We start from the raw sequence: 17,476 nt of genomic DNA on the forward strand, positions 1-17,476 counted from the left end.
CTGGAGGTGATTACAGAGTTATGGAGGGCTGGAGGTGATTACAGAGTTCTGGAGGGCTGGAGGTGATTACAGAGTTATGGAGGGCTGGAGGTGATTACAGAGTTATGGAGGGCTGTGGGATTACAGAGTTATGGAGGGCTGGAGGTGATTACAGAGTTATGGAGGGCTGGAGGTGATTACAGGGTTATGGAGGGCTGGAGATGATTACAGGGTTATGGAGGGCTGTGGGATTACAGAGTTATGGAGGGATGGAGGTGATTACAGAGTTATGGAGGGCTGGAGGTGATTACAGAGTTATGGAGGGCTGGAGGTGATTACAGAGTTATGGAGGGCTGGAGGTGATTACAGAGTTATGGAGGGCTGGAGGTGATTACAGAGTTATGGAGGGCTGGAGGTGATTACAGAGTTATGGAGGGCTGTGGAATTCAATCACATGGACGAATTGGGCAATCAGAAGCCAAGGCAGGAATAAATGGAGGGGCGATAGGAATTTACTCCCCTCTTCCTCAAATCATTGACTCTTTGCTGTAGCATTGTTCCATTTACCGTGACCGCCCACCAGAACCATGCCCAGGCTATCATTATATATCTTTCAACTTGTGCAAGAAGTGTTTTTACCTTTCCAATCACCTAGACAGGAACCAGCAGTTCCATTGGGGGGAGAAGACATTTGAATGCCTAGTCTGCACAAAGCGCTTCATCACCTCCAGCCACCCAGCACCAGCATTTCCACATTGGAGAAAAGCCCTTCGAGAACCCTCAGTGCAGCAAGCGGTTCAACAGCCCCAGTGCAAACTTATCTGACTTTAGGGAGCATCACAACACATCTTGAAGTTGTCCTCGCCTGACACACCCACAAATTCCAATACCTTTCTCCTGGTGGTGTGCTTGGTCGGTGGGGGAATTTTTCTGGTCTGTGTGTCTTAGAATTATGGAATCATAGAATTTACAGTGGAGAACGAGGCCATTCAGCCCATCGAGTCTGCACCAGCCCTTGCAAAGAGCATCCTACTTAAACTCACACCTCCACCCTATCCCCATAACCCAGTAACCCCACCTAACCTTTTTGGACATTAAGGGCAATTTATCATGGCCAGTCCACCTAACCTGCACGTCTTTGGACTGTGGGAAGAAACCGGAGCACCCGGAGGAAACCCATGCAGACACGGGGAGAGCATGCAGACTCCGCACAGACAGTGACCCAAGCCGGGAATCGAACCTGGGACCCTGGAGCTGTGAAGCAATTGTGCTAACCACTGTGCTGCCCTGCTGTCTTAGAACATAGAACATAGAACAGTACAGCACAGAACAGGCCCTTCGGCCCTCGATGTTGTGCCGAGCAATGATCACCCTATTCAAACCCACGTATCCACCCTATACCCGTAACCCCCCCCTCCTTAACCTTACTTTTTTCTTAGTCACTGGACAATCTGGGAGAACTATTGTAAGGCTGAGTTCATGTTTCACATCTCCTAATTTTCATTTACACAGACCTCAGGATTAGAATCCATTCTGAATTGCACTTAAAAATCTATATTTCCATCGCCCAAGAGCAATGGCTGGCGTCATCTGCCACAGCTGGGATTCTTCATATCACAGAGATCCTGACCTTGAGACAGGCGAGACAATTGTGAGGAAGGTGTTCTTGTTCCTAATGACCAGTTCAAAAGGCCAGTGCATCACTTGCCGAACTGGGACACACTTGGAAACTGAGTTCAAGAAAGAAACCAGTTGGTCCTCAATCCAAGCATTATTTATAATGAAAACTCGCAAACATACAAGCGCGAGATTGTGACATGCACTTTGACACATTCTGCTGCGCATTGTTGCTGTCGCCTATAGCACTTACACTTACCCAGCAGTTTTATCATAGCAGGACACACCAACGTGCTCAACAAGAGTGAATATCAACCAACCCTGACACTGAGGCAGCGGGATATTAGGACAGGTGAAAGAAAGGTGAAAGACAGGCAGCACGGTAGCATTGTGGATAGCACAATCGCTTCACAGCTCCAGGGTCCCAGGTTCGATTCCGGCTTGGGTCACTGTCTGTGCGGAGTCTGCACATCCTCCCCGTATGTGCATGGGTTTCCTCCGGGTGCTCAGGTTTCCTCCCACAGTCCAAAGATGTGCGGGTTAGGTGGATTGGCCATGATAAATTGCCCTTAGTGTCCAAAATTGCCCTTATTGTTGGGTGGGGTTATTGCGTTATGGGGATAGGGTGGAGGTGTTGACCTTGGGTAGGGGGTAGGGTGCTCTTTCCAAGAGCCGGTGCAGACTCGATGGGCCGAATAGCCTCCTTCTGCACTGTAAATTCTATGTAAAAAATTCATGTGAAGGAGAGCCTGAAAGGTGAGAGATAGAAAAGTTTTGGGAGAGGATTGCAAAGCTTACGGCCTTGGCAGCTAAATGGTGGGTCTATTAAAATTGGGATTGCGTAAGAGATTAGGAATTGGAGTTGCTCAGGGACCTCAGAGGGTTGTGAGGCAGGAAGGAGGTTACAGAGGCAAGTGGGGGGGGGGGGGGGGGGGGGGGGAGATAGGGAGGCGCAGTGAAGCCATTAAGGGATTTGAAAGCAAAGATGCAAATCTTTAAATCGTGACATTGCTGGAACTGGGAACCAACCGAAGGCCAGTGAGCCCAGAACTACAATTCCATTGTGTGGTGATAGAAGATGTCATGCCAAAAATACTTACAAGTCTTCATCTTCCCGGAAATTACTGGGCCTTCGACATCACCAAAGATTGGGTTGACAGTAACAGTGTATTCAGACCCAACCTGCAAACCCCGGATCATATAGAACTGGTAGGAATCACCCAAATTCACATTCTGCAGCTCTCCCTCTGACGGTAAGAAAATACAGTAACATTGATCATCAAACTAATACTCAATACTCAATAGTTTTGAAGACTTTGCCCAGAATTTGGTTCCCTTCACTGTGCCACTAAAAATTATTGTCTGCACAAAGTGCATACGTAGAACAATCGATTGAATTTGTTAACAAGGAAAGACTTTGGGCACGATCTATTGGCCTCACCGCACCCGACTGGGGACACGGCGAGGCCAGTAAATCTCACAAGTGGCTTCTGGCAAGATTTACCGGCCTCGTCACACCTCGCGAGATCCCATTAGATGCTAAAGCCACTCGACACGGGACTCAGTTTCATTTCCACTAATTCACACCCGAGATCTCGTGAGGCGTTGTGGTCTGGATGCCACCCATTAAGATCGGTACCCAGATTTCCATGTTCAGGTGAACAGTTCATCTCAGTTGAATATGTCTACACCGGACCTACCCAGTGCCCGGCCCCCAACTGCCTCGCCTCGGAGACCCTGAGCGGTCACCGTTGAGCACTGGTTTCCACAAACATAGCCCAGGTGTGCCAGCACTTGAGGGGGCCTCCCAGGCTATTGGGGGCACTTGTGTGGTCAGATTCTGGGTGGGGTGGTACCCTGGCACCCCCGATGCCACCTAGGAACTTCCAGCCTGGCATCATGGCCGTGTCACCTGGGTGCCACCCAGGATTCCCAGATGAGCCTCTTTGCTCGATGAGCCTCTTTGAGTTGGGAGGGTTCCGGAGGCTGCGGGATGGGGGGGGGGGGGGGGGGGGGGGGGGGCTAGAGATCAATGCGATCTCTTCCCGCACTGACGACTGGAGTGTTAATGAGGGAAGCAGGACTAAGTGCCGTCTCGGCAGCATGTTCCTCACTGAGGCCCGGAAATTAAGCACAATCCTGTTTACTAGTGGGTTTGTTCTCAACGCTGCCAGCACCGGGAAACACCCGGCTAAACACGCTCATCACGGGACTCTGTTTCATTTCCGTTAAATCGCGCCCTTTATTTATTTTGTCCTTTCCTTCGCCCGTGAAGTTCAAAATTTCCACTGACAAAGAGAAAAGTCTGAGTGACCACACTCTCCAAACTAATTGTCGAACTGGTCTACAGGCCAAATTAATTAGAAGCATAGGTGTGGATGGTTCAGTTTCACACTGCATTTACATTCACAAACCAATGTTATAGTACGATAATACGTATGATCTAGAATGCACATTCACAGGGACAGTACCTGAAGATCCCCAGGTAAGTCTGTAGCCAGTTGCGCCTTTGACTGGAAGCCACTTTGCTTGTATGGTATCTGTCGTGGCTTTCTCCAAGATGAGTTCCTCCACCGCCATGAGTTTCACTGCATAAAGGAGAAAGATTTTCTTAAACCCAAACTGTTACCCAAATGGAAACATGCAAACACTTTCTGTTACCCGTCCATCATCAACACGGTGCTGTGCTCCCAATCACTAACAATGAATGTCCTGCTTGCCCTTTGCAGGAAATGAATTATAGAGAACCTATTCATTATTAAAGAGTGATTATTGTACAACATGGAAACTTGTGTTCTTTCAAATAATGTCAGCAATTACTCTTGCTTTTGAGTCAGAAGGTTGTGGGTTCATGCCCCACCCCAGCGACTTGAGCACATAATCTATGTTAGCACCTCAGTTCATTACTGAGGGAGTACCGGACTGTCACAAGTGCTTTTTATCAGATGAAACATTACCCCTTTCAGGTGAGTATTTAAGATCCCGTAGTCCCATTCAAAAAGCAAGGTAGTTCTCCCTTATGTCCCCGTCACATTTATCCAGCAGGCAACATCATTAAAACAGCTGACCTGGTCATTACCACATTGCTGTTCCTGGGAGTTTGCAGAGTGTAAATTGGTTGCTATTTTTCCTACATTACAACAATTTTGATAGTACTTAATTGACTGTAAAGAGTTTTGGGGCAATGTGAGAGGTGATGTACCAGTGCAAGTTTTTTAGTTTCATCCAGGTTTGAATAACTGGGGTGGGATTCGCCGTCGGCTCATGCTGGAATCGGAGAATGCGATTGGGCGGAGAATCGGTTTTGACGCTGAAATCGTGGCGGGGGCCGGTTTCAAGCCAAATCACAATTCTCCGGCGCCTTGACAGCGGCGTTAATGTGTTCCAGAATTCACGTACCGTAAACGGCGTTGGCATATCATTAGCAGGCCTGACCCTGTATTCTCCAGGACGTCCGCTCTGCTCCCCCTCCACTGGGGCGAATTCCAGATGGCGAGGTTCATTTGTGCTTTTAAAAATCATGAAACAGGCGCCGTGTTTGCTGAGGGAGAGGGAGGGGTGTGCGGAGAGTGTCCAACATCTCTATAGTTTTCTGACAGTGGTGCCACAGGCTGGGGGGCTTCTGCCAGAGTCAGGGGGTGTAGCGGGGGGGGGGGGGGGCAGGATGTGGGCTGTGCTGTCGGGGTGGACAGGCACGTAGCACCATTGCCATGGCAGCAATGCAGCAATGCAGCTGCGCACGCCGATGACTGCTCACTCTGAATTTAGGGCCACAGGGCCTATGGGTGTCCCCCAAAAGCACCCCCTGAGGTGCCCTCTAGCCCAGCTAACCCATCAGCGGGATGGGCACACTCCAATGCAACCAGTGCCATCTTGTTGGCTGGGATGAGTGTAGGCAGGGAGCGTAATGTGTATTTGCGGCTGCAGCTTGTCAGCCTCCCGAGTGTCAATCACAGACCTGGCGAATCCTGCACCGTTTCTCATTGGAATTGACTGTGTTCCACATGGCGCCGGTGCTAGCCCCTCCACAGTCGCTGAATCCGTCCATGTGCGGCGCCAGTTTTCCTGTTGTAGAAATCCACAAATCCTGCCCTGGAATCAACACTTAGTCTCAGGAACAGAGAGTCCGTCGCTGGTTCTTCAAACACTGCAACCTTGAGTAGATGAAGAGCAGCAGCCCCACAAATATAAAATCGGGATTGAAACTGTGCTGTGACATGAGCAACGAATGAACCAAGGTGTTTGAATGAAATTACATTTCATATTATAATTGCGGGTATTCCAGGGTGAGTGGGGTGGAAGGTCAATCTCCTGATCCAATCCAAAAGCAGTCAGGTGCTGTGATCGATACCAATACCAAGCATTTCTGCAGGAGGCTGAGCGAGGCGGACAAGCTAACCACCCCCCCCCCCCCCCCCCCCCCCCCCCCCCCCCCCCCCCCACCCTCACCTGCAGTAATCTTTGAAAACAACATCCACCCTTACACGATGCTCTCAAAGATCAGTGCCAGCACCAGAATTTTTCCTGTGCTGAATAATCCCTTCATAAGAGAGGTCTGGATAAATATTGCACTGGGAAACGGTTTGAATTTTATGGGGACAGAATTGAATGGAATCCAGCAGATTTTGTGATGCTGGTGCTTGGATTAATGGAAATGGCGGTGTCAACAGATACAGTGGAGAAGCAGATCGATAATTTTTTTTAAAATCATTTTATTCTCCTCCATTTTCACATTTTCTCCCGAATTTAGACCCACCAACAATAAACAATAACCAGCAACAAATATATCAAACCCAATAACAATAACAACAATCCCACCCTCCCACCAACCCCCAAACATCAGCCCACATGTTTACATAAACAAATGACAAAAAGGAATCAGGGATTACTCATAGTCACCCTAAATACACACAGCCCCCCTCCCCCCCAACCCGCCCACCCCCCCCCCCCAATTAATGTTCAATGTTATCCAGTTCTTGAAAGTGCATAATAAATAGTGCCCATGACTTGTAGAACCCCTCCGTCCTTCCCCTCAGTTCAAACTTAACCTTCTCAAGGGTCAAGTATTCCAACAGGTCCCCCCGCCACGCCAGGGCACAGGGTGGAGAGGCTGCTCTCCATCAGCAGGATCCGCCTTCGGGCGATCAACGAGGCGAAGGCTACGATATCTGCCTCCGCACCCGTTTCCAACCCTGACTGGTCCGACACCCCGAATATGGCCTCCCGGGTACCCGGGTCCAGTTTCACGTGCATCACCTTGGACATTACCCTAAAAACCTCCTTCCAATACTCCTCTAGCTTTGGACAGGACCAAAACATATGAATGTGATTAGCCCCCCCGCCCCCCCCGCCCCCCCACCCCGGCAACGTTCACACACATCTTCTACCCCCTCAAAGAGCCGGCCCATCCTCGCCCTCGTGAGGTGTGCTCTGTATACCACCTTCAGCTGTATCAGCCCCAACCTCGCACACGAGGTGGAGGCATTTACTCTCCGGAGCACCTCACACCAGAACCCCTCCTCTATAACCGCTCCCAACTCTTCCTCCCACTTTGCTTTGATCCCTTCCCGTGGTGCCTTCTCCTCTTCCAAAATAACTCCGTACACCGCTGGCACTGCCCCCTTCTCCGGTCCCCTTGTCGTCAGCACCTCCTCCAGCAATGTGGAGGCCGGTTCCTCCAGGAAGCTCTGTATCACCTTCCTGGCAAAATCTCGAATCTGCATGTATCTAAACATTTCTCCCTGCTCCAGCCCATTCTTCGCTTCCAGCTCTCCCAATCGGGTTTGACCCCTAAGAAACAAATCTTTTAGTGTCTTAATCCCCTTCTCTTCCCATTTCCGAAAACTTCCATCCCACCTCCCTGGCTCAAATCTGCGGTTCCCCGGATCGGCATTTCCCTTGACCCTGCCCCCAACCCAAAGTGTTGGCGAAACTGCCTCCAGATTTTCAATGAAGCTATTATTACCGGATTCCCTGAGTATTTCCGCGGAGCTATCGGGAGCGGCGCTGTTGCTAGTGCTTTCAGTCCCGACCCCCCTCACAAACTCTCCTCCATTCTGACCCACTGGGAATCAGCCCCTCTGACCCAGCTCCACACCTTCTCCACATTCGCCGCCCAGTAGTAGTACATCAGGTTCGGGAGACCCAAACCCCCTGCCTGCCTTCCCCTCTGTAGCAGCACCTTTCTCACTCTGGCCACCTTCCCCCCACCCATATGAACGAGGTAATCCTTCCCTCAATCTCCCTGAAAAAAGCCTTTGGGAGGACAATCGGCAGGCATTGAAAAATAAACAGAAATCGCAGCAACACATCTTGAGGTTGAGTAGACTGGGACTGTACTCGTTGGAATTTAGAAGGATGTGGGGGGATCTTATAGAAACATTTAAAATTATGAAGGGAATAGATAGGATAGATGTGGGCAGGTTGTTTCCACTGGCGGGTGACAGCAGAACTAGGGGACATAGCCTCAAAATAAGGGGAAGTAGATTTAGGACTGAGTTTAGGAGGAACTTCTTTACCCAAAGGGTTGTGAATCTATGGAATTCCCTGCCCAGTGAAGCAGTTGAGGCTCCTTCATTACATGTTTTTAAGGTAAAGATAGATAGTTTTTTGAAGAATAAAGGGATTAAGGGTTATGGTGTTCGGGCCGGAAAGTGGAGCTGAGTCCACAAAAGATCAGCCATGATCTCATTGAATGGCGGAGCAGGCTCGAGGGGCCAGATGGCCTACTCCTGCTCCTAGTTCTTATGTTCTTATGTTCTTATGTAACACATTCATTTTAACTGCCTGTACCTGACCCGCCAGTGACAGAGGGAGACCATCCCACCTTGCCAGATCGGCTTTCACTCTCCCCACCAAACTAGTGATATTGTACCTGCAGAGCCCTCCCCCCCCCCCCCCAAAACCCGGGCAACCTGCACCCCCAGATACCTAAAGTGAATCCCTGCCCTACGGAATGGCAGCCCCCCCCCCCCACCCCTGCTCCCACACCCGGCCGAGACACCATAAAATACTCACTCTTGTCCAGGTTCAGCTTGTACCCCGAGAAAAACCCAAATACTCGCAGTAGCTCCAATATTCCCCCTATCGACACACTCGGTTCCAACACATACAGCAGCAAGTTGTCGGCATATAAGGGAACCCTGTGCTCTATCCCGCCCTCACTATTCCTTTCCATGCTACCGAACTTCTTAATGCGATGGCCAATGGCTCAATCGCAAGTGCAAACAGCATTGGACATCCCTGCCTAGTCCCACAGTGGAGAGAAAAGTATCTCGAGCTGATGTTGTTTGTGCGAACACTCGCCTTCCCATAATAGCTTTACCCAGTTCACAAATCTTGGTCCAACAAGTGAAGGAACCAATAATTCTTATATAAATTCTCAACATCTTTACCCTTGGCTACCCAACAATTACGGTCACTAGGTTTATAAGTGGAAATATAATTACTATTTCGGAGCCATGAGGTCATGTTGCAGCTGGTGCGGCCGCATTTGGAGTATTGCGTGCAGTTCTGATGGCTACATTATAGGAAGGATGTGGAAGCATTGGAAAGGGTGCAGAGGAGATTTACCAGGATGTTGCCTGCTATGGAGGGAAGATCTTATGAGGAAAGGCTGAGCGGCTTAAGACTGTTTTCGTTAGAGAAGAAGGTTAAGAGGTGACTTAATTGAGGCATACAAGATGATCAGAGGATTAGATAGGATGGACAGTGAGAGCCTTTTTCCTCAGATGGTGATGGCTAGCATGAGGGACATAGCTTTAAATTGAGGGGAGATAGATATAGGACAGATGTCAGAGGTAGGTTCTTTACTCAGAGAGTAGTAAGGGCGGGAAGTGCCCTGCCTGCAACAGTCGTGGACTCGCCAACATTAAGGGCATTTAAATGGTCACTGGATAAAAATATGGATGATAATGGAACAGTGCAGATAGGCTTTAGATTGATTTCACAGGTCGGCGCAACATCGAGGGCCGAAGGGCCTGTACTGCGCTGTAATGTTCTATGTTCTATGTTCTAATCCCGAAACACTGCAAAACTGCCATCAAGTACCCCCATTCTACCCAGTCAAACGCCTTCTTGGCATCCAATGCCACAACCACCTCGGTTTCCTTCCCTTCCGCCGGTGCCATAGCGACGTTCAAAACCCTCCTAATGTTCGAAAAAAGCTGCCTCCCTCTCACGAACCCCGTCTGATCCTCCTCACCTATCACCTTCGGAAGGCACTCCTCCAGCCTACCCGCCAGTACCTTCGGCAAAACTTTTGCGTCCGCATTCAGAAGTGATATGGGCCTATATGACCCACACTCTGTCAGATCCTTATCTTTTCTTAGCAACAATGAAATCGATGCCTGCCCCAAGATTTGTGGCAACATCCCCTTCCCTATCGCCTCTTCAAACATCCCCACCATCAGGGATGCCAGCTTATCCTTGAATTTTTTATAATATTCCACCGGAAACCCATCCGGCCCTGCCACCTTCCCCGACTGCATCCTTCCAATCACATCCTTTATCTCCTGCTCCACTATTGCTTCTTCTAATGTAGCCCTGTCCCCCTTCCCTAACCTCGGGTACTCCAACCCATCTAGAAATTCCTGCATCTCACGGTCTCCCCCGGGTGGCTCTGACCTGTACAACCTCTCAGAAAACTCCTCAAAAACCTTGTTAATCAGCTCCGGAGCCACCACCAACTTCCCTGCCCTATCCCTCACCTGAAGAATTTCCCTTGCCGCTGACGTGCTAACATACTCCATCTCCATGTTCATAAGCTGCACCCCTTGCTCATCTCAGTTGGCGCACCGCCTTCCTGGTAGATAGTCGGTCAAACTCGCCTCTAGTTCCTTCCTCTCTTCCAGCTTCGCTGGGTCCCCAACTTCTGCATAACTCCTATCCACCTCCAACATCTCATCTATTACCCTCTGCCGCTCCAACCTCTCTGATGTACGATCAATGACTACTAAAGCAAGGTTGTAGTCCAACTGAAGGCTTTAATAAGCTAGATGTTTCCCCAGCAGCTCAGGTACAGAAAGGATGCTGCTAGGGTGGCACGGGCTCTTATACCCCGCCTTGCAGGGTGGAGCTACCATACAGGCTCAACCAATGGAAAGCATACATTATCTACCAATGGTGTTCCAGCATTACTAGGTACCGTAATACCTCTACACAGACTACCACACTGTCCTCTTTGTCCACCTTGGCCTTAAACGAAATTATCTCACCCCTCACCACCGCCTTTAGAGCCTCCCAGACAACTGTCTTCGACACCTCATTCGTACAGTTGAAACCTACATATTCCATAATTACCTTTTCAATTTTCTCACAGAACAATTGGTTCCACAAAAGCCCCACATCCAGTTTCCACCCCGGCCTCTGCGCTACCCCCTTCTCCAGTACCATATCCACCCAATGCGGAGCATGATCTGACACTGCAGAAACCTCCAAGGGTCCACCCCTCCCATTTCCACCATTAGCTCAGCCAGTGCCTTCGCCCCCCCCCCCCTGATGGGACCAGCGAGCGCGGCCATGACCCGTCCAACCTTGGCTCCTGCACCAAGTTCCATTCCCCTCCCCCACAATCAGTTTGTGTGTGCCCAAGTCGGGAATGGCCCCGAACACCTTCTTTGCGAATCCCACACATCCCAATTGGGACCGTATACACTTAGTAGCACCACTAACCTCCCCTCCAGTGCCCTGTCACAATCACATATCTACCCCCCTGATCTGCCACCACCTTCTCCATCTGGAACTGTACCCTTTTGCCGACCAACACTGCTACCCCTCGAGCCCTTCCGTCAAATCCAGAGTGAAACACCTGACTAACCCAGCCCTTTTTAAGGTCCTTCACCCTCAAATGAGTCTCCTGCAGCATTGCCACATCGGCCTTCAAACTTTTAAGATGCGCAAGCACTCTTGACCTCTTGACCGGTCCTCCTAACCCTCTCACGTTCCATGTGATTATCCTAACTGGGGGTCTCTCACCACCCCCCTCCCCAACCCTTCTTATGCACCATCATCATACCACCAGGCCCTGCCCCATAAGCCTGACCCGCCCCTATCCATTATTAACATCGAACCCCTTCCCCTCCTCCCAAGAACCCCCCCCCCCCACATTTCCTCTTGAAAAAACATCTACCAGCATCAATCCCTTCCCCTCCCCTTGCTCACCTCATAGGCCCATTGAAACCTGCTAACCAGGCTCCAATGTCCGCAGTCCTCCTCTCACCTCACCGCCATTCACTCGCCGACTTTAGTTAGCTAGCGCGGGTGGCTCCCCCTGCCAAGATATACCATCCCCTTCCGCCCAGTCCCAGAGCAAGAAAAAACAAAAACAACAATCCAACCCATACAATTCACTAAAATAAGATATAACCGTCGCAACTCAGAACGCCAATCAACCCAACCATTAACTTGAACTCTATAACAATGTAAAGAGAAGTAAATTACAATACACATTAGTAAACAGAAAGCTGTAGCATTTATATATTTTCCAGCTCCCCAATCACAGTCCACAGTCTCTCTTCCAGCTCTGCTCCTCACGTCTGTCCCAAGCCTTCTGCCCTCATGAACGCCTCAGCCCCCTCCGCTGTCTCGAAATAAAAGTCTTTGGCCTCATACGTCACCCTCAGCTTCGCCGGGTATACCATACCAAATCGCACCCTCTTTGTGAACAGTGCCACTTTCACTCGCCCAAATGCCGCTCGTCTTTTTGCCAACTCCACCGTCAAGTCCTGGTAGATCCGAACTGCATATATATATATATCCCACTGCACCTCACGCTTCTGCTTCGCCCAGCTTAACACCTTCTCCTTCATGCAGTACTTATGGAAGCAGATAATTACTGCTCTTGGTGGCTCGCTCACTTTGGGCTTCGGCCTTAATGACCGATGAGCTCGGTCTAGCTCGTACTGGGAGGGGCTCTCACCCTCCCCCATCAGCTCCGCTAACTTCTTAGCGAAGTATTGTGTTGGCCTTGGGCCCTCTGTCCCTTCGGGCAAGCCCACAATTCTCAAATTGTGCCACAGCTACCCTCACCGGGGCGATTGCCTCCTCCACCATTGGTTTCAATGCGGCCGCCGTCTCCTTCCTCAAGGCCTCCATGTGCCTCGCAAACTGTTTTTCCAGCTCTACCGCCATCACCTCGGTCATCTTCTCCACCGTAAGTAGTGCGGCCCCACCGTGCGGTTCGGCATCCTCCATCCTGTCAGCACTTTTGCTCGTCCTCTCATTCAGCGGCGAGCCCGCGTTTCCTCCCTTCTTCGATGCTGCTTTTCGCATCCTTTAACGGCGTATTGTTTTTCCTTTCTTTTTTTTTCTTTCCCCTTTTCCCCCCTTCACCCTCCTGTCCTTCTTCAATCCATTTTTTTCTTTGAAAAACAGTCAATTTTTCAAAGGGGGTGGGGGGGGGAGAAAAAAAACTTTCACCAAACTTATTTAAAACTTCTTCTTTCTCTTCTTTTTTGCATCCCTCCAGACTTTCCCTGGGACTGGACTTCAACCTTCTGAGCACGCTCTAGGTGGGAGCCATCCGACGTGAGACATCTCTTCTACATCCCGCCCTGGCTTCGGGCCTGCCGCCTCGGCCCCCGTTTGGCTCCGCCCCCCCGAGCTCTGCCCTACGAGCGCGCGCTGGGCCCGACACCTCGGCACCCGCCGCCCGACCCCCGCGCGGGGTTCTTCGCTGGTTTTCAAACCGGCCCCACTAGCTGCCCGTGACGGTCCCAAAGCCCTGCAAATCGTGGCCACCAGCAGGAGCTCTCCCCGATGCGGCCGTCCCGTTCTCAAGCATCACCGGAACAGATAGACAATTTTTAAAGAATCTGCAAGACTATTAGGTGTTGAATAAGATGCTTTTGCTGGAATACTTGCAGAACTAATTTGAAGTGCGATTTAAAGGAAAGATAATCCATATGCAAATATCCTAAAAATGGCAGAAGGATTCACCGTCACCTCTGACCCCTACGCTATCTGATTGGATAGTTCCTAATACTTTAGGTTGCTAGCGATGGAAAACCAAGCCTACTTAATGTGATTAAAAAATTACCATTTACATCTCCCTAAACTAAATACCAAATGTAATACAAGCCATGACATTCAGATGTGGCATTTCAGAGCTTAGTTTATATTATTTAACAAATCGTGTGTCTAATCTGACTAATTTTGGACTGCTTATGTTTAATTACAATGATGCTGCACACAACACAGGAGGCAAGTCATTTGCAATTCAATGCTCGGCTACACGGTAAATGTTAATGATTTGCTTTACGTGTTCTGCCACTGGTGGACACGGGATCACTGGGGCCCTCCGGATACACGGCGTAGATGCTGATGGTGTAGTCCTTGTCCTCCTGCAGATTGTCTATCAGGTGAAACGAGACATCTCCTTTGATATTCTGCTCATAGGCCAGTCCAGGTCTGTTGACTGAAGGGCAAAGTGGTTTTAATGTGGGGAAGCGGCTGCTGCCCATTTGCCCATTTACACTTCACATCTCAGCTCGCTTCAAAGATCACTGTTACCCTGGTGTCGAGACTACAAATTTTGTTAACAGACACTCACTGACACTGTAACCTCAGTGCATTTGCCACTGAAAAGTTTTACACTTTATTGAAAACATTGTGAAAATGTTAATCTCCCTGGTCTCTAAATGCATAAATGGTAAATGCTAACATGGTTCTCACTCATCTATATAAGGTAGACCCGGAGCTTAATCTCTATATGTGCTGCCTTCAATTGTGTGTGCACGCGTGCATGTTTGTGAGCAACATGTGTGTAACATGTCTGACGCATGTGTGCACCCATGTGCATATGTGTGTATGCATGTATGTGTGCACGTGAGCATAGATGTGCGTGTGCTTGTGTGTGTATGCGAACATGCAATTGTGTGTGTACGTGCATGTATGTTTATTTATACCAGCCACAGGAATGATACTCAGCTACAATGGGGCACACCACCAAATTGCCTACTGATACTCATTATTTAAGTTGACACATCGTGATTTCCCACTTGGATGGGGCAATGTTAAAACATCAGCTGAAGCATAGCTTTGCTGGGCAGCCAATGGAGCAACACCACAGTGACATTTTCAAAGCTGGCTGTTCACAGGAAGATTGCTGGACTGACCATGCCCAAAGTCTCCCTCGAGCCACAATGCCACTGAAACACAGATTTGTCATCCAGACCATTTTTTAATCAAACAGTGACAAATAATCTGTCGCCTTCGGTAACCCTTTTTTATGTTCCTTTCAGTTCTAATCACTTTTTGAAATTCTTATTTTAACACTGAGAGGGATGACGTTGTTTGGTATTACGACCCTGACAATGGTGAGAAAATTAGATTGGCAGAACGGAAAGAAATGGCATCTGTGACCACAGTCTGAGTTTTAACAATGGTTTCTGATGGTGTCTCCATTGTTAAAGACAATGTCATCATCTGTACCTCTTTTCAAAATTGCAGCTGTAAGACGAACCTTCATCGTCCATTTCTTATTTTTCAATGACAGAACCTGGCTCTTGCCCTCAGGGTTTAAGCTACAGTTCTTTACTAAATCTTACTTCTCGGTATGTAGATCTTGTAACCCACTAATGGCTCCAGGGGAAGAGTCCAGGCCACCTTCAGGCTAAACAACCCTCGTTCTATCACTCGGAAGTTAATCACACGAGGTAAGGCACCTGCAAGACAACAGAAAGAAAAGATCAAAGTATCAAATCCAGAGACTCTACCATAGAATCATAGAATTGACAGTGCAGCAAGAGGCCATTTGGCCCATCGAGTCTGCATCAGCCCTTGGAAATAGCACCCTACTCAAGCTCACGCCTCCACCCTATCCCCGTAACCCAGTCACTCCACTTAACCTTTTTGGGCACTAAGGTCAATTTAGCGCGGCCAATCCACCTAACCTACACATCTTTGGACTTGTGGGAGGAAACTGGAGCACCCGGAGGAAACCCACGCAGACACAGGGAGAACGTGCAGATTCCACACAGACAGTGACCCAAGCTGGGAATCGAACCTGGGACCCTGGAGCTGTGAAGCAACAGTGCTAACCACTGTGCCACCGTGCCGCCCTGTAGCTCCAATGTCAACCGTTAATCTACAATGATGTTACTTCATTACGTACAGTTAATTGACACATCTTAACATTACTGTCTGTTGTTACTCTATTACAGTGTTTCTTGATTTCACTTCTGAAAGGCCTGGCTCTAATTTAAAAAAGGAAAAGAAACTTGCATTTATATACCACCTTACACGACCACCAGGCGCCACAGAGCACTTTACAGCTAATGAAGTACTTTTCGGAGTAGAGTCACAGTTTTAATGTGGGAGACACAGCAGCTATTTTGATGCACACTGCGAGCTGCCACAAGCAGCCATATTATAATGATCAGATAATTGGATGTTGATTTTGGCCCAAAGATCAGGGAGCAGGCAGCCAGGATCCTGGTTTAACATCTCATCTGAAAGAAGGCACCTCTGGCACCGTAGCACTCTCTCAGTATCTCTCTCTGGCAGTAACAGCCAGCCTTGATTTTTGTACTCAAGCCCAGGAGTGGGACTGAACCCAAAACTTTGCGACTCAGAGGGCAGGCGACCACCAACCGAGCCAGGCTTGACAAGCCTCTTGTGCCAGATTCTCCCACCAGAGGAAAATGTTCATTTCTATCTCCTCCTAGCTTTCATCACTTTGGACGTTTATTCTTACTTGTTCTTCCGCTGGCAGTGGTGAGGTCCCCAATCGCATCTGCATACACAGCAACCACAGTGAAGGAATATTCAGTGCTGGGTTTTAGGCCTGTCACGAGTATTGCATGCTCATCACCATCTGTAACCATCTGCCATCAGAAACAGAGGGGAAAGCTCTGTGAAAAATTGACATACAGAACACCGTCCACAGAAAAAAATCTTTGCTGTTTATTATTTTAGGCGATGGGGGTGGTGGTGGTGGTGGTGGTGGGGGGGGGGGGGGGGGGGGTCGTCATGGCTCACCCAGAAAGGACTACAGCAGAAGCTGTGGTAAATCATGAAACAAAGGTTAGATTGGTCGAAACTTCGATTTATAAACTCAGCAGAGGAGAGGAAAGTTCTCGGGATCTCGGGAAAGGACGAGTTGATGGTGAAGTGATTTTTTATTTCAACAGTGAGATTCCACTGAGGATGTAAACCTTCAACATTTGCATATTCCATCAGTAGGATAACATGGCTTGAGAGTACGTAACATAAGACAATAAGAAATTGGTGTGTATTGTACTTGCAAGATAAAAGAATAGAAATGCTGAAGTACGTGGGGTTGAACACAGTCATCAATGGAGGTTTGTTAGATGGTTGTGAACTGTACAAAGACCTGATCTAGACTGAGGAAGCCCGTGAAATAGCCGCTGACCTCACAGACTCGTAAAGCGACCATGTAACAACACACATATGGAGGTAAAGTCACCATAGTCCCAGATGACCATAGGCTGCTTTGAGGGGGAGAGCTGACTGATGGTGACTTAGCCTGAAGATCACCACACCTCAATCGAGGGGCCTTCGTGAATAACCTCAGCCGGTACAGGAATTGAACCCACTCTGCTGGCCTTGCTCTGCATGCATCACAAGCTAGCTGGCCAACCAGCCCTACGCAATGGGAGTGGGAGTAGGAGATATGGGGCGTGATTCTCCAATAATGGGGCTATGTCCCCCACGCCGGCGTGAAAGGCGGCGCCAACCACTCCGGCGTCAACCGTCCCCGATAATGAGGAATGCTCCCCTTCCTAGTGGGCTAGGTTGGCGCCAGAGTGGTCCCCGCAGCTCCAGCCGACGATCAACGGCTGCCGCGAGTTCGCGCATGTGCGGGGATTCCCTTCTCCGCGCAGGCCCCTGTGCAATATTGCGGAGCCCTACTGGGGCC

At 49.3% G+C, this 17,476-nt stretch overlaps 1 protein-coding gene across 1 annotated transcript in view; it reads right to left on the reverse strand.

Moving 5' to 3' along the window:
• The window catches only part of LOC119973530 (collagen alpha-1(VII) chain-like), a 528,770-nt gene that overhangs the window by 365,249 nt on the left and 146,045 nt on the right, over positions 1-17,476 (reverse strand). Inside the window, 5 exon segments of the mRNA XM_038811804.1 lie at positions 2,697-2,843; positions 4,068-4,184; positions 13,856-14,011; positions 15,144-15,260; positions 16,292-16,421. Of these exon segments, the coding sequence (XP_038667732.1) occupies positions 2,697-2,843; positions 4,068-4,184; positions 13,856-14,011; positions 15,144-15,260; positions 16,292-16,421 (667 nt within the window).

The sequence above is a fragment of the Scyliorhinus canicula genome, chromosome 11, assembly GCF_902713615.1.
Source record: "Scyliorhinus canicula chromosome 11, sScyCan1.1, whole genome shotgun sequence".
Classification (NCBI taxonomy): domain Eukaryota; kingdom Metazoa; phylum Chordata; class Chondrichthyes; order Carcharhiniformes; family Scyliorhinidae; genus Scyliorhinus; species Scyliorhinus canicula.